The sequence below is a fragment of the Engystomops pustulosus genome, chromosome 1 (assembly GCF_040894005.1).
Source record: "Engystomops pustulosus chromosome 1, aEngPut4.maternal, whole genome shotgun sequence".
In the NCBI taxonomy this organism is placed as follows: Eukaryota; Metazoa; Chordata; class Amphibia; order Anura; family Leptodactylidae; genus Engystomops; species Engystomops pustulosus.
This window is the reverse complement of record NC_092411.1, coordinates 144,628,798-144,645,213: the sequence shown is the minus strand read 5'-3', so window position 1 is coordinate 144,645,213 and position 16,416 is coordinate 144,628,798. Positions and strand designations below refer to the sequence as shown.

Genomic DNA, 16,416 nt, shown 5'->3' with positions numbered 1-16,416 from the left:
ATGTCATATTGTTGATATTGAATGTTTATGCCTATAATGTATGTGAATGAACATATATAATAAATGGGTTGTATCCACTGCCAAGGTTCATTATTGGAAGCCACTGGTATGTGGATGCGGGGGGTGTTTTAACCTCTCCGCTTCCTGTCCCTGCAGGGTCAAGGGCCATCCTCCATGTGAGGCCGTCATGGTGGACTAATGGAAAAGGAATTAACGGCAAGAATAATTCAACTTATCAGCCACTCAGAATGGGGGGACATTAAGGCACTCTGCAATCAGAACATGATGTTGGTCAAGTATAAAGACAAAAGGGATGTTCTTGTTCTGCCCCTAATCCAGACAGCATCCTGACTTACAATAAATACATGAATGGGTTTGATCTATCAGATCATGTGCTGAATCCGCACAGTGCCCTATGGAAAACGCTGATCGTGTACTTTGTACAGATGGCACTGTAAAACTCTGTTCCAATGTGCCGGTCATGCCATATCATTTCTCCATTTTCAAGAGATGGTGATTAAGGAAATAATATTTGGAGAATAAGGACAGGGCATGAGTACCTCTGGATTAGATGTAGCCCGTGTTGTGCCAAGGCAACATTTTCCTGATTAAATCCTCAAGTCTGATTCTAAAGGAAGGACTCAGAAAAGAGTCTGTTCCACAAGGGGGTTAGGAAGGACTCTATATACTACTACGAGACCTGTGAGAACTTCAGAGTAACAACATTTTAGTTGGTCCCCTGGTTTATTCCACCACTTTGGACGTAAATTGTGAATGCGTTGTGTATAAAGTTTGTTGTGAATTCATTTTGGTAAAAGGAATTATTGTAACAACTGTTAGGTGAAAATGCACCCTATACCCCTCGATTATCTCATTGAGGGATGTACTTTGTTAGCACATATTTTGTAATTCTGCAAGTTCTGCCTGAAATACACATTCCGGAGCAGTGTTGTATTTTGTGGCTAGCGTTTAGGATCACATGTTGGATTTTCTCATGTAAGGAAACATGGCTTTCTAAACAGAGATCTGACATCTGGCACAAACTAGGTATCACATAATGGGCACAAAACCTTCCAGAAATCATTGCATTTCCATCTTTAGCATCCATTGCACATCATATTTGGAAATCACCCATATATTCAAAATGCTCACTACACCACTTGTATTACAGTACACCACATACACCCTCACGGTAATGGGAGGGAAATTTAAACGTTCGATATATTGAAACATACATTTTATCATGGTTAAGACGCAGAACGCCGAAACTCGTTAATACTATTTATCGTTTTGTTACCTGCACATGCTTTTAATCCAATAGTGCCAGATTTTCTGGTTATTTCTTACATATTACATCTAACTCAATTCTCCAAGGGGGATGTGTTCAAAAATTAGGGTCCCTTTTGGGGGTTTTATACCACTTGGGCTCTCCAAATGCATTATGACACATACAAAGGATTTCTGTCAAATTTGGCAAACAAAAAGTTAAACATCCCTCTTTCCCTCTACTGTGCGCCCACACAACATTCTATATGCACACATGGAGTACGTCTACACACAGGAGAAACAGTTTTTCATAGTTTTTGGGAAAATTTTGACCTTTTTTCTTCTTGGGGCCAAATTGAATCAAAAACTTTCTAGGAAAATACACATATTACACCTTGCTAAATTCTCCAAGGGGGGTTCTTTCCTAAATGGTGACATTTGCTGGTGTAAAGAATTTTTGTTAAATTTGGCTTCTAAAAAGCCAACATCCCTCTTGCCCTTCTGAGCCTACTGTGTTCCCATACCACATTTTATATGCACATGTGGGGCAATTCTAGGCTTGGGAGAAAGTTTAACACGTGTTTGTGGTGGTTTCATCTTTTATCCACTTTGGCTTACAAAACTTAGTAGTAAAGGTGACTTTTTTGGGGAAAATCTTAATTTTTTTCATTTTTTCAGCATAACTGAATCAAATACACATATTACACCTTGCTAAATTCTCCAAGAGTTGTACTTTCCAAAATGGTGTTGGGGCTTTTTGTACCACTATGGCTCTCTAAATGCATGAAAACGTTTTTAGCCATATTTGTCCTCCAAAAACTAAACAACGCTCTTTTCCTTCCAAGTGCCACCCTGTGGCCGTGCAGCAGTGTACAGTGACAAAATGGGTATTGCCATACTCAGGAGGAATTGCACTAAACATTGTAAACGACTTTTTCCTTTTTAACCCATTGTGAAGGTGCAAATTTTAGTGTTCAATGAATATATTGTTAAATAAAATTACACTTCTATAATTTCACTTTCATTTATTTTTCACCCACATGAAACGCTCATAGGGTTAACAAACTTTCCAAAGGTTGTTTTGATTATTTTGAGGGGTGCAGTTTCTAAAATAGATTTTATTTTATAAGGCTTATATGATAGAAACCCCCAAGAAATGACACTTAGTAAATTGGTCCCTCCAAAAAGTTTGTGAAAATCTGAAAAATCACACCTAAAGTTATAGCCACCTAACATCCTAAAAAAGGAAATGTTTCAGAAATGATACCAAGTTAAAGCAGACATATGGGAAATGTTAGTTATATCACCATATTAACTTGATAACTAACTTTCTAAAAAGTAGAACATTTTGAATTTGGAATTTCCAAATTTTGCAGAATTTCCATTTTTAAAAATAAAATACTTAAGAAATTGCTTAAATTTCTTAACCAACACGAAGTACAATATGTCATGAAAAATAATCTCAAAATAACCTGGCTGTGTTAAAGCGTTACAAAGTTATGACCATATGTCAAATTTTTTTAAAATGGCCGTGTCAGGAAGGTGCATTATGGCGTTAAGGGGTTAAATTATATTATACAAATATATAACCACATATATATATATATATATATATATATATATATATATATATATATATATATATATATATATATAATACACTTTTAGGTGAAACAAAAAAAACATATGTTATTCCAGGACAAACAAAACAATCCTCATAAGGTTTACAACTCTAAATAAGGCAATTTACAACATTCCCTTTGTATGAGAACAAGGGAGGATCACATGTATTGGGAAATGTCCATCTGCTTTCCGCTTCTGTACTACACTGGGTTATAGGAATAAGAGCTTGAACAAGCGATCAGAGCCTCGCTTGTTCAAGATGACCTATAAAAGTATAAAAAAAGTTAAGTCCCCGAAACGCTAACATTCCCTGGAGGTATCTAATAAAGTACAAAAAACACAAAATCATAAAAAAACCCCCACATGTTTGGTATCACCGCGTCCTTAAGAATCTGTACATTAAATCAGTAACATTATTGGACCCACTCGGTGAAAGGATTATAAACAAAACCCGATAAACTTTCCAAAAATGTAAATTTTTCATAAAATCCCTTCACAAAAATGTTCCAAAAAGTGATCATAACAAGTTATGTGCACTAAAATGGTACCACTGAAAAGGTAGAACTCACCACATAAAAAATAAGCCCTAAACCAGCTCTGTCAACCAAAAAATATAAAAGTTATATCTCTCAAAAGATGTTGATAAGAAAACAAATAAGATTTTCTCTATATTAGGTTTTCTTTAGTAAAATTGTAGAAATATATTAAAAAAATTTTATAGGTGAGGTATCACTGTAATCGTAGTGATCTATAGAATAAAGATAATGGGGCACATTTACTTACCCAGTCCGAGGAGTTCCCCGAAAGTGCATTGTCAGATCATAATGCACTCTGCCGCGATTCACCAAGATCGTGCGCCTGATATCCTGCGTGTGTCATTTCCCCACTCAGGTCCGACGGATTTCACCTTCTTCTTCGTGGTGCATGTAAGTGCTTGGTCTTGCAACACAATTTGAAAGATAAATCCTGTAATCAGTCGGATGGTCCGACGGCCCCCCAATTTCTGCCCCATGAAAGCCGGCGCAGACCACTGTTAAATACCTGTCCCAGCCGTGCAAAATAAGCTCTTATTTTTCCAAATTGCCAAAAAAAATAAAGATTGCATAGCCGTTAAAATGTGACAATGCATAATCTGCTCTGAATTGTGCACCTTCCCTTCGATGCCATGAGGTGTGCCCATACACCAGGTTTCCTCCACATATGGGATATTGTTATACTCCGGAGAAATAGGGTATCAAACTTTTTGGAGCGTTTTGGTATTTTATCCACTGAGAATGTGTTCATTTTTTTGAAAAACACTTCATTTAGCCAAAAAAATGTAATATTAAAATTGCACACAATTTTGTTTTAACCCATGTAAAACAAAGGGTTAACAAACTTCATAAAAGTTGTTTTACATATGTTGAGGGATGTAGTTTGTATAATGGGGTAATTTATGGGGTTTTACTTTTATTTAGGCCTCTTAAAGTGACTTGAAATCTAAGCAAGGTCCCTCAATAGCAGGAGTTTGTGTTTTTTATGAAAATGTGAAAAATCGCACCTAAACTCAAAACATACCACCAACATTTTTCAACGAACATGAAGTACAAACTGTCACAAGAAATCAATTTCAAAATCACTATGATATGTTGAAGTGTTCCGAAGTTATAACCAATTGTAGTGACACATGTCAGCAGTGACTAGTCCATTCATCCCCTGGGATTGGCCAAAGAGGAGCAGTCCCTCCCCCCTCGGAAAACTGTGTCTCCTCCATTTGTCTTTTTCAAATTTATAAAACCGCCCCTCACCCAGAATATCCACGCCCGTGTGCATCTTAGACAATGGGAAAATGAAAATGCTTTTTGGCACATTTATCAAGGCTTTTAGACAAGTCGGAAAAGTGATGAAAACAGGTCTAAGGGGAAATGGTCTCCAGAAAAGGGTCATGGCCATGCAGAATATAGTCCATGCAGTAATCATTTTTAGACTTTGCACCACATTGTGACACACAGTTTAGAACAACTCTAGGCGGAAAGTAGAACACAATGGTTTTAAACTGCACCTGAATTTAACATCAAAGTGATAAATGTGTTTATCACTAAAAAACTAGTCTAGTCTGTGTTTTCACTGGCAAAACCTGTGCCACATTGTTACATCTCCCTCAATATCTGTAAGTAATTCTTCCCAGCATACCCTAAATCCATACACTTTGCAACAGCAAACATCCTTTACAATGCATTAAAACCAGTGGCTTATTTGGCAAGTCTACAAAAATACTGGGTGAGATTTATCAGAAATGTCTAAGGTAAAAGTGTTCTTGTTGTTCATGGAAACCAAACAGAGCTCAGCTTCATTTTATGAACCGCTTTATGAAAATGAAAGCTCAGCTGTGATTGGTTGTCAGGGAAAACTAGAACCGTTCTGATCTCAGACACTTCTGATAAATCTCCCCCATTTACCCCAGTTTACACACTCATTTTTAAGTACATAAATCCTTGCACACTTTAGCTGCCAGTAAACTGAAGTACTGTATCTTACTCAAATTTCAAGTGCTAAAGTTCTCCTATTGGGGGAACATGTCTTTATAATATGACCCTCTAGGCACTTCAAATATTATCATATTGTTTCTCTCTGAGACGTGCCATATTACTGGACTAAGAATGATGCATATTTGTTATATATAGTTTACATAGCTATAAAAGTTAATTTGGATAATTGATGTTTTGGAGAAATCCTTTCTGTAATTTGTTTTCCTGGTATGGTATGTCCCATATTCGTTTTGCTGATCCGTCAGTTTGGCTGTGGAGATTATAATTATTTTTTCACTTTAGGTAAACAGAGTTTAAAAATTTATGATGGTCGCGATGCAGTGAAGCGAAATCATCCCAGGATAATCTCCGTTCCAAGAATTGCAAAGAGTGAAGAAGTAGTGGTAACCCTCATTTCATTGCCATTTCGCCTGCAAGTGTAACAAATTAACATTGCCAAAAATCTTCCTGGTTTTTATTTTTGTATGGATCACATTAGGAATGCTGCAGTTTTGATGTGGTTTTTAGGCAATGCCTTTTTGTCACAGCAGAGACTTTTCACTATGCATTTTGTCTTTTAAGTTTATTTTTGTGAAATCAAAAGCGGCTTGTCCTTAGTTTAAGGCTTATCTGCACATCCATTTTGGACGGTGTTTTCCAAAACAGGAGTCAAGGTTACACAGAGAAGGTATATTGGAAAGATTTGCAGATTGCCTTCATTTTCCACCTGCTAAGAGCGATAATAATTAGGCACTACTCCTCTTGTTTGCAGCATAAGGCCGGCTGCACATGTGGATCTTTGTGTCATAAGCAGCTGGCCAAAGATAAATACAGAAAATGTGTAATACAGTAATATTTCGGTGAATCAGATTTTGGAACGGTCGCCCTTCCCTGGGGCATTCATGGACCAAACATCTTCATCTGAAACACCTTCTAAGGTCTCATGCACACAAGTTTTAATGGCTAGCAGACTTCCCTATATACTTCTATGGGCTTATACAAATGTGTATGAGCTGCTTGCTCGAACTGCACATTATAGATCATATCCTATTTGTGCTGCATTGACACATGTGCTATGAGCAACGTTCATGTGCACCAGGCTGCATCTGCAGAGACTATGCTGATTACGGTAGGCTTGGGCATTCGCACCCTCACCTGCCCTGCCCCCACCCCTACCCCATCACCTACACACCCATAGGGGCCTGCATGGCAGAATTCCAACAAAACTGAATAAAAAGGGGTCTTTATACATGACTTGTCTGCCAGAAAATGAATGGCAGTTAAATTGAATGTCTTCACTGTTGGGCTGCACATTGTTTAAAGTTACAAGCAGTAACCACATGCTTTTCACACATCCCTATTGCACTTTTATAATCACCTTTTAGGCTGTGTTTTGCTAATTCATTATTGGGTTCATTGCTGTAAAACTGCAGCGAACCACAACACAATTGCAGCAAAAATGCATAATGATAGCATTGCTTTAAGGTATTTCTTTAAATAGTATCTGTTGCTATAGTATAACAAACAGAAGTAAACTTTCCATACTAGTGAAATCTACTTTTTTGTCCCTATGTTACAGGAGGCCGCCTTGAGAGCTTTCTACATTCCTGATGACCCCCAGGATTATGAAGTCCAGACTCTTACGCAGCAGACATTGGTCTCTGATGACATCATTAACAGGAATGGAGCCACAGAAGATGGCAAAGGCAGCTCTGTATTCAAGGAAGCAACACCTGAGGCTTGGATAATCCAGGCTAAACCAAAGGAACGAGAAATCATTAAAGTTTATCTTGGTTGGATGAAGTAGGTCATGTTACAGACACTTCCACCGTGTCCATAACTTGTTTTCAGATAAAGGTTTCAACATATTTTTTTAAAATACAAATTAGAGATTTTTCTTGTTTGAAATGGCAGAATTTCCTTACTGTTGTATATTCATTTTAAAGGTTTAGGTTTCAGTGGTTGTTTATATGTGTTTGTTTTCTTGCTTTCTGGCGGTTCATGAAACTATTCACAATGAGACTTTCTTCTTCCCCTTCCTGTGCCATTCACGGTTCTAATATAGTGTGTATGGATGGGGGAGTACTGGTTGAACGTGTTAACTATGTTTTTTATACTTCAAAACAGGAAGATGTATGACATTTGTCATCACATAAATTGACCATTTCAAGGAGGATGTGGTGACTGTGGAAAGCTGTGGTTTTTGAACTTTGCTGTAGATTATGTTCTAATTATGCCTTTTCTGACTATACTTCATTTGCTTTGTTGTGCTGTCTACTGGAATATGGACCATTGTTTTACTTGAAAGTGCCTGTGTAGTTCTGTCAAGTGCAACGTATGCAATGCCATTCATCACTATAGACTAAAAGCAAATTATGTGAATTCAAATGAATAGGTTGCTCCTTTTGCGGGCATTTATCATTTTAGTTAAAGGGGATTTCCAATTTCAACAAATAAATGTTATTGCTTGTATTATAAAAAGTTATTTTCCCAATTACAATTTTCCAATACATCTTCTGTATCCATTCCTCACGGTTTTCTAGATCTCTGCTTTTCTATTTTTAATTCCAATTGACAGAAATCCGACCATAGTCACACAAGTGCACGGCTTGTTAGTATCACAGGGAGTAATCGGAGCTGTTTGATATAACAAGCCGTGCACCTGTGTGACCATGGTCAGATTTCTTTTCACCGGAAATGAAGATAGAAGCTTTGTATAGAATCACATCGTTTTCAAAATGTCTCACTATTGTTGCATTTGTATTCTTACTCCACTTTTCACTACAGACAACTTACTCCAGATTCTCGTAAATCCCAATGTGTTAGACTAATTTCAAAAAGTTGCAAATTTTGGTACAAATACACTCGTCATTTATATAAGGAAAACTTAGGAACTTATTGTTCCTAATTATTTATGAAACTTTTGTGTAATCTTTTTTTTTTTTAAACTGAAAAGTTACCATATTTTTCAGACTCACCTTACCAAAAGATGCGCCCCAGATTTGAACATCAAAAAAAGGAAAAATATATTTGACACCCATTTGCTGGTCACACGCATCTCTGTAATAGCTCCACTACATTCACAGACAGACATCTCTTCTATATAAATTCAAACAGCTCTCCTACATATATAGATGAAGGCTTGTTACATGCAAGTCCCCCCAACACACCATCAGCTTCCAACCCTTTAATTTGACTTAATGCCCTCTGTACCCTGAGGGGTGCATTCACATGTGGCATTTTGCTGATGCATTTTTAAACACGAGTCATCACGGATGTGTTTCATATGTTACCATGCGTTTGGCTGCTTTGAAAGTGTTTTTCATCATAGCTGCAAGTGTAAGCAGCTGTGTTAACATTTTCACAGCTGCTTACACTTACAGCTAAGCAGAAAAACACTTTCAAAGCAGCCAAACGTATGGTAACATGTAAAACACATACCCAAAACGTTGCATGTGAATGCACCCTGAGCTTCCTATGCACCATATTTACGAAATCCTATCAGCTCCACATTCTCTCAGTTTAGCAGCCTACCTCCCCCACATTCCATTAGCTTTTAAACATTTAAAACTAATAATAATTCTTTATTTATATAGCGCCTACAGATTTAGAATAAATAACCCCTACCTTCACCAACTCTTTATCCCCTTTGTATAACAATCCCTCGCATCTCCTCTGTATATCCTTCCATTACATCTACTCCAGCTCCCCAGCCCTACAGCTACTCACATTCTCCATGTAGCTGCAGGGCACAGACGGCTCACTATGCTTACTGAACTTGCTCTGCTTTGCCTAATGTGACTTGAAAATTACATGACCCGATTACATCATCAAAAGTCCTTCAGTGTTAGAGTAGGGGCAGCCACTGATCTGCATTGCAGCGGTCAGGAGGGTCTGGCAGTGCTGACCTTCTGACTAGAAGGCACAGGAACTTTTCAGCAAGATTTTTTCTTTCTGAAAAGTGTGTCTTATAGTCCAAAAAATAAGGTACATATCCACTCCAGACGTTATGTGCCACATATATTGATCTGTCTAAGCCACTATAATATATCCGATGTGCAATAGATAGCCAGTGAGCTCACTCTAAAAGCTGGAGTAAGATCGTGCCTACTGAAAAATCTGCCCCTTAGAGTTTGTATGTTCTCTCCGTGTTTGCGTGGGTTTCCTCCGGGTCCTCTGGGTTTCCCCCCACACTCCAAAACATACTGGTAGGTTGATTAGATTTTGAGCCCCATTTGGGACAGGGACCGATTTGGCAAGCTCTGTGCAGCGCTGTGTAATCTGTGGGCGCTATATAAATGAAGGTATTATTATTAATTTATTATTTATGTTTATATATCCTTTTATCTATGACTATTACATACTTTATAATTGCTGTGTGTTAATAACTGAATATAATGTAAAATATTAGCAACAGTTAGCAATTCCTTACAAAATTTTACAATATTGCCTTAACCTATGTGCCATTTCATTGTTGTAGAGTGGGCGTGGCTTACATATCCATTCCAGTCAACCTTGATAATACTGTGCAAAGTGTCATTCAAGAAGTTTTGCTACAACTCGGGCGTTTGGTAAGTATTTATTTCTATAGTGCATTCCCCATAAAAAATCTCTGCTTCATTGTGTAACACACTCTTTTGCAGCATTACTAGATATAATGTAAAACTGGAATTACATTTCTGCATCTTTTTAAAATCCGTTTTGAAACACATTTTAGTTTAACTGACAGAATTACATTACGCAAGCATTTTCTTGTGTATTCACACTTGAAATGGGTGTCATGTCTGTTTGCGTTGGAGAATGGGGCAATTGATCTCAATTTTCTGGATCACAGGTTGACACCCACTGAACACACTTGCATGCCATATTTATTTTGTAATCTGCATGAGATTCCATTTAAATGGCTCTTCCCATAATGTTTTACTCATGAATGGTAACAACGGGTCAGTGGCTATACACAGTTATATGCAGAAATGCCGTGATTCATGCCCTTTCTTATTTTACAGAAAGAAAATATAGAAGATTTCCGATTAGTGGAAGTACTTATGGGTAGCAAACAAGGTAAAAGTCCTGTCATCTAAATTTTACTACCCTGACTAACAATGCCTGCTGATAAAGGGTTACAAGTCCTCCTCATATCACCTAACATTAACTGCCAGTGAGAAACACTACCTCAATTATAGCCGGTTTTCTAATATGCAAATGTGACCAGGGTAACATCATCTAAGCCTACTAATATTAGCAAACTGTACCCCATGTATGTATCTGATCATATGAAATCACAGCAGCCCTCGATGGTGGCATGGAGAGTTGTAGAAAACCATGGAAGCTGCTATGACATTGTGATCAGTTACATGAACTGATGAATCATAAGGAGGCATAAGAAATGGGGAGTAGATGGGAGCAGCCGGTCGACCAGGACACTCCCCCTCTAATACCATGTAATATAAGATAAAGTTCATTTATGTGGATGTAAGGGAAACAGTTTTTTTTTTTTTTTTTTGCTAAAGAAGGGTGTCCGTTAATAGGGCTCTATGGGTGCCTGGCACTAGCTTTATTTGTGAAAATGTGGTGACAGGTTCCATTTAAAGGGGTTTTCCCACCAAGGCAAGTTAGGCCCTAACCACACTGCTGAGACCCCCGCGGATCGCGAGAACGAAGAGTCCGACCGACCCCTCGCGGCTCCTCAGAGCCATTTGCAGTTTCACTATAAAGAATAGTTAGTACATTCATCACTTAAGCTTTAAAACAAGCATATATCACTGGCAGGATTAACCAGGTAGCCGGCTCTGAGGGGATGCAGTCACTCCTTGTCAGGCTCCATGAGCTACGCCCATTGCTTCGCTGTGCTCGCGATCATGGTAAGCTCCATAGAGATAAATAAGCAGAACGATCATGCACGGCCGTCTGCTTCATTAGTCTGAGGAGCGGCGAGGGGTCGGTCAGCACTGAGACCCCCACTGATCAGATAGGGCCTGTGATAAATTATGGGTTATGAGTTCCCTTCTTATGATAGGAGAGTCACCTTTGCCCTATAAGATAACGTAATTAAGGGCAACTGGTTTCCTCTGTCCCTTAGAAGTATTAATTGGTTTCCTGTGAAATGGTAGACTTGGTGTCTCCAAGGGCCTCATGGTTTTTCATGTGTCTTATAATGACTCCTTAAGAACATGAAAAATTATACTACAAAGAAAACTTAGTCATAAAGCAAATATTTGAATTTCTGGTCAACGGATCTGGATTCGTATCCCCTTACAGTCCTGGGGTGTCAAGCCAAAAGGATTTTAGAGGAAGGAAGCCAAGAAAACGCCTTTTAGACAATTGGGCCAACATTTAATAATGGTGTTTGGTAGATTTGTTAATGCATGCTCGTAAATGTGGTGGGCATGTCTTCTTATCAGGGGACTCTTGGGAAAAGATATGACATATTTTGGAAAAATGTCCCTGATTTTCCATCTTGATTAAGGTGTAGCCACACCCCTCTCACATGACCGAGGGGATGGATAAATTGTGTGGTTAAAAGTAACATGTCAGCATTGAATCCTGGTTGTGCACGGGGAATGCCTTCAAGCGTGCAGGACTTCCAGAATTTTCATTGGTTTTCCGCACCGCGGATCTTTATGCCAATCTAATTAGTAAGAGGTCTGTCTTTTCTTTTATTTTATCCCTTTTTATTTTACTGTTTGCTGTTATGTATGTCTGTTATTTTACCCTTTTTGTAACCATTAAGCATTGTGCCTATTTTGCATATTAAATAGTCCTTTAATAAGTTTTTCCTTGTGCTCTATACGTTCCCATACCTCTGGAGAGGGGAATTACCGCTAAGCCGTGTTACCGTGTGAATGTCTGTACTAGCATTAGCTATAGGCATTGCGTGTCTGTAGGCGAGTAGTAGCTATAGACCGTGTGGGTCCAGGTGAACTGTACTGCATCTAGAAGAGTGTGTATCTGGGTGTATGTGTGCGGTCCTGGTGTGGGCTTCTCGTAAGCCGTAATTACGAATGGTGGCAGCTGTGATAAGTGTGGGCTGTATCGGGGTGCTGAGTGGCTCTGTGCAGTAGCGTTCCATAGGCACGTAAGTGGTAGGGGGGGTACATAGTGTGGTTGTGCGCCCCTGGGCTGTGCGTGTGTAGTGTCTGGGATCCAGATGCGTTTGGTTTCCCTGACATGAGAATTGAGCTGAGTGGGTTTGCCGTGTGCTAGGGGAGTAGGAATTAGCGTAAGGACGCCATTTTGTGTGAGTGGGCGGAGCTTAGGGCTAATTTGCGTGGTCTCCTGGCGTAAGCGAAACCCGTGTGTGGACTCCGGGGGGTGGGGTTTGTGACAGGGCCTAAGTTGCCTTTGTGGGAAAACCCCTTTAAGGACTAACGTTAAATCTGGCGATCTGCTTGTGTTGTCTTAGCATTACTACTGTTTTGACTAATGTATAAGAAACAATAAAAAATATAGAATTTTTTAATACATGAAAAAAAAATTCTGTTTAGTATAAATTGCAAAAATAATGCTCCCTCGCAGAGTTATAATTTTTTTGGTTTCTAAACTAGTAGCAAGGTAAAATACATTTTCAAGAAGAAACGAACCCCTTAAAAGTCCTTGATTAGTCATTATCTAATTTGCATCTAAAGAGAATATTTTGTTGAGATTTCTATATCTTGCAGCTGGACAGCCCCTTTAATGTAGGTTACAGAGATTGGTGTAAATGCGTTATTTATTGTATATGTTGGTTTAGAAAAATTACCATTATTTTTTTTTAAAAATGCTTCCTTAGTGTTTTAAGAGTAAGCTCTTTCTGCTGTATTCTCAGTTCTGAGGGAGCAGGGGGAAGGAAGAGACAGTGTAACAGCCTGTAAATACAGATAGACAGGGGGCTAGGGAAGCCCCTCAGGTTAATTAGAAGAATTGTAAATGTTGATTTTAGAATTAAGGAGGCCATAGATAAACAAATATAAGATGATTACCACGGTCACAGTGCCTAGGTCTATGAGTTAGTGCCCCTGGTTGATTTTGATGGTAGATTTCCAGGAGTTGCCCAGGATTGGTAACAGAGTTCCTATAATCTTGTTATTGGTAGCAGTAAAAGCCTGTTCTGTCTCTTTAACCCCTTCACGCTCCGCGGCGGATATATCCGCCACGGAGCGCAGTGACTTAGCGCTCAGTGGCGGATATATCCGCCACGGCGCTTATGCCGGCTCGGCTCTGGATCAGAGCCGAACCGGCATCGGGAAACACGGGGTGCCGGCTGTAACTAATAGCCGGCACCCCAGTGTAACACCCGCGATCGGAGTTGTCTCCGATCGCGGGTGCTTAACCCTTTAGATGCCGCGGTCAGCGCGACCGCGGCATCTAACAAGTATCTGGGGTGTCTTTCCCCCACGATCGGCCCCCCCGAACCGTTTTCGGGGGGCGCCGATCGTTGCTATAGTAACTCTGGGGTCCGATCTGGACCCCAGAGTTACTAGCAAGAATTGCCAGTAAGATGGCGTCTGTGACGTCATCTTACTGGCAAAGTGCCAGCCTATGCAAGTGCATAGGCTGACACTGATAATACTCTGCAATACATGAGTATTGCAGAATATTATCATGAACAAGCAATCAGAGGATTGCTTGTTCATATCCCATGGTATAAAAGTAAAAAAGTAAAAAAAAAAGTTATTCAATAAAAAAATAAAGTCATAAATCTCTAAAAATGCCCCAAACCCCCAAAACATATAAAGAGACATATAACTCAAAAAAAAAGTCTAAATCATAACACAAACCCCACATATATAGTATCACCGCGTCCGTAACAACCCGTAGAATAAAAGTAAATCATTATTGAACCCCCACGATAAACGCCGTAAAAAAAAACTGTTATAAACCCTCCAAAAATTATGATTTTTACCTTTTCAATCCCACAAAAAATGCTATAAAATGCGACCAAAAAACCATATGTACTCAGACATGATACTGGTGCAAAGTACAACATGTCCCGCAAAAAACAAGCCATCAACCAGCTCCGTAGCCAAAAACGTAACAAAGTTATGCCACTTGGAAGACGGCAATACAAAAATTATAGATTTTTCCCCACATTAGGGTTTTGTTTGACAAATTTAGTAAAACGTAAGAAAATATATTCATGTCTGGTATCCCCGTAATCGTATCAACCCATAGAATAAAGCTAACATGATTATTAGTCTATACGGTGAACACCAAAAAAAAAAAAGTCAAAAATCCAGTACAGAATTGATGCTTTTCTACTCCTGCCCTCAAAAAAAGTTCCTAAATTTTCAACAATAGGTGATACCAACCCCAAAATGGTAACAATGGAAAAAGCATCTCATCCCGCAAAAAAAATGCCGTCACATGGCCCCAATAACGGAAAAGCGAAAATTTTATAGCCTTCAAAAGGGGCCAATGAGGAAACTAAAATCCTGGCAGCTGCAGCGCCCTCCTTCCATTCTGTGCCTCGCTGTGCCCCCATAACACAAGTAACGGCCACATGTGGGGGGTCTCTGCACTCGGGAGAAATTGCAGAACAAATTGTATGGTGGGTTTTCTCTTTTTATATTTTGGAAATGTGTAAATTTTAGTGCTAAATGAACGTATAAGGGAACAATATGACCATTCTAAATTTCACCTCCATTTTGATTCAATTACTATGAAGATCTCAAGGGGTTAACAATCTTCGTAAAAGCTGTTTCTGATAGCTTGAGGGGTGCAGATTTGAAAATGGGTAGATTATATAGGGGGTTTTGATGCTAAATATGTAAAATTTCATTCAAAACTGTATTTATCCCCAAAATAGTCAATTCTGAAAATCCGGAAAAGCGATATTCTATTTGTAAGCCGCGTGACATCAAAATAAATTATCCAGACATTTCAGAAATTATGAAAATGTAAAGTAGACAAATGGGAAATGTTATTCAGCAACTTATTTAGGTGGTAAATCTATCTGCCTGAAAACGCAATGATTTAGAATTTCGAAAATGGCAAATTTTTCAAAAAATTTATCATATTTTCTTTTTTTTGTAAATAAACGCAAAACTTATCTGCCAAAATTTACCACTAAAATGAAGTACAACATGTGGGGAAAAAACAATCTCAGAATCGTTTTGATAAGTAACAGAGGTCAAAAGTTATAATCATATAAAGCGAAGCAAGTCAGAATCCAAAAAATCGGGCTGAGCCTTAAGCTGTAAAATGGCTGCGTCCTTAAGGGGTTAAGACACAATGCCACAGTACTGTTTCCAACATATGGAGACATTTGTGTTACACAGTTTGGGAGCAGTTTGACTGCCTTTTTTCTGGAGGCACAATATATCAAATACATTAAATAGTTACACCTTTTTCAGTAGTATAATGGATTGTATCACTTTATTTCTTCAGTACAAAGAATGGTTCTGCCAGCTGAAGAGTTAATTCTTGAGCGACTTAAAGACATACGAAAGGTTAGTATTCCTGTTATATTAAAGTCACCTACACCCCACTGAAATGGAAAGCAATAATCAATGTATTACTAGCAAATGATACTTCCCACCACCAACAAATGTGAAAGGTTTGCACAATTTTTTAACTCTTCTGCTTTTGTTTTGTATGTTAGACTTCTATCCGACAGATGAACCAAACCAGATTTTACTTGGAAGAAAACAAAAAGGCAGATGTTAAAATAGAACTCCTGCTCAGCGGCTTACCAGTTTTACTCTCTAATGAGGAGTATAACAATATTTTAAAAGACAGTTTGGAAATAAAGGGTGAGCAGATTTTCTTTTAGATAGGAAATGTGAAACTTTCTTGGCCTTTGGCTTCAACATAGATATTATTGATCTTGCATAAAGAATAATGATTTTGAAGGGCTTGGTTTATGAAATGACTTCAGTTGATGTTAATGCAATACTTTCTAAGGGCCATTAATGTAATATGAGATTAGATTAGGAGGACTAGATTATTGAACAGAAAACAGATTCACTAAGGTATGCTGACATGAAGCATTTACTTGAATTTTACAATAAAACATCATTTTTGTATTATGAATGCAATGTCT

At 38.4% G+C, this 16,416-nt stretch overlaps 1 protein-coding gene across 1 annotated transcript in view; it reads left to right on the top strand.

Annotated features, from left to right (window-relative positions):
* Positions 1-16,416, top strand: part of DGKQ (diacylglycerol kinase theta) — a 115,071-nt gene that overhangs the window by 67,306 nt on the left and 31,349 nt on the right. Inside the window, exons 8-13 of the mRNA XM_072155398.1 lie at positions 5,700-5,800; positions 6,976-7,199; positions 9,877-9,967; positions 10,403-10,457; positions 15,762-15,823; positions 15,976-16,126. Of these exons, the coding sequence (XP_072011499.1) occupies positions 5,700-5,800; positions 6,976-7,199; positions 9,877-9,967; positions 10,403-10,457; positions 15,762-15,823; positions 15,976-16,126 (684 nt within the window). The remainder of the gene's footprint in view (positions 1-5,699; positions 5,801-6,975; positions 7,200-9,876; positions 9,968-10,402; positions 10,458-15,761; positions 15,824-15,975; positions 16,127-16,416) is intronic.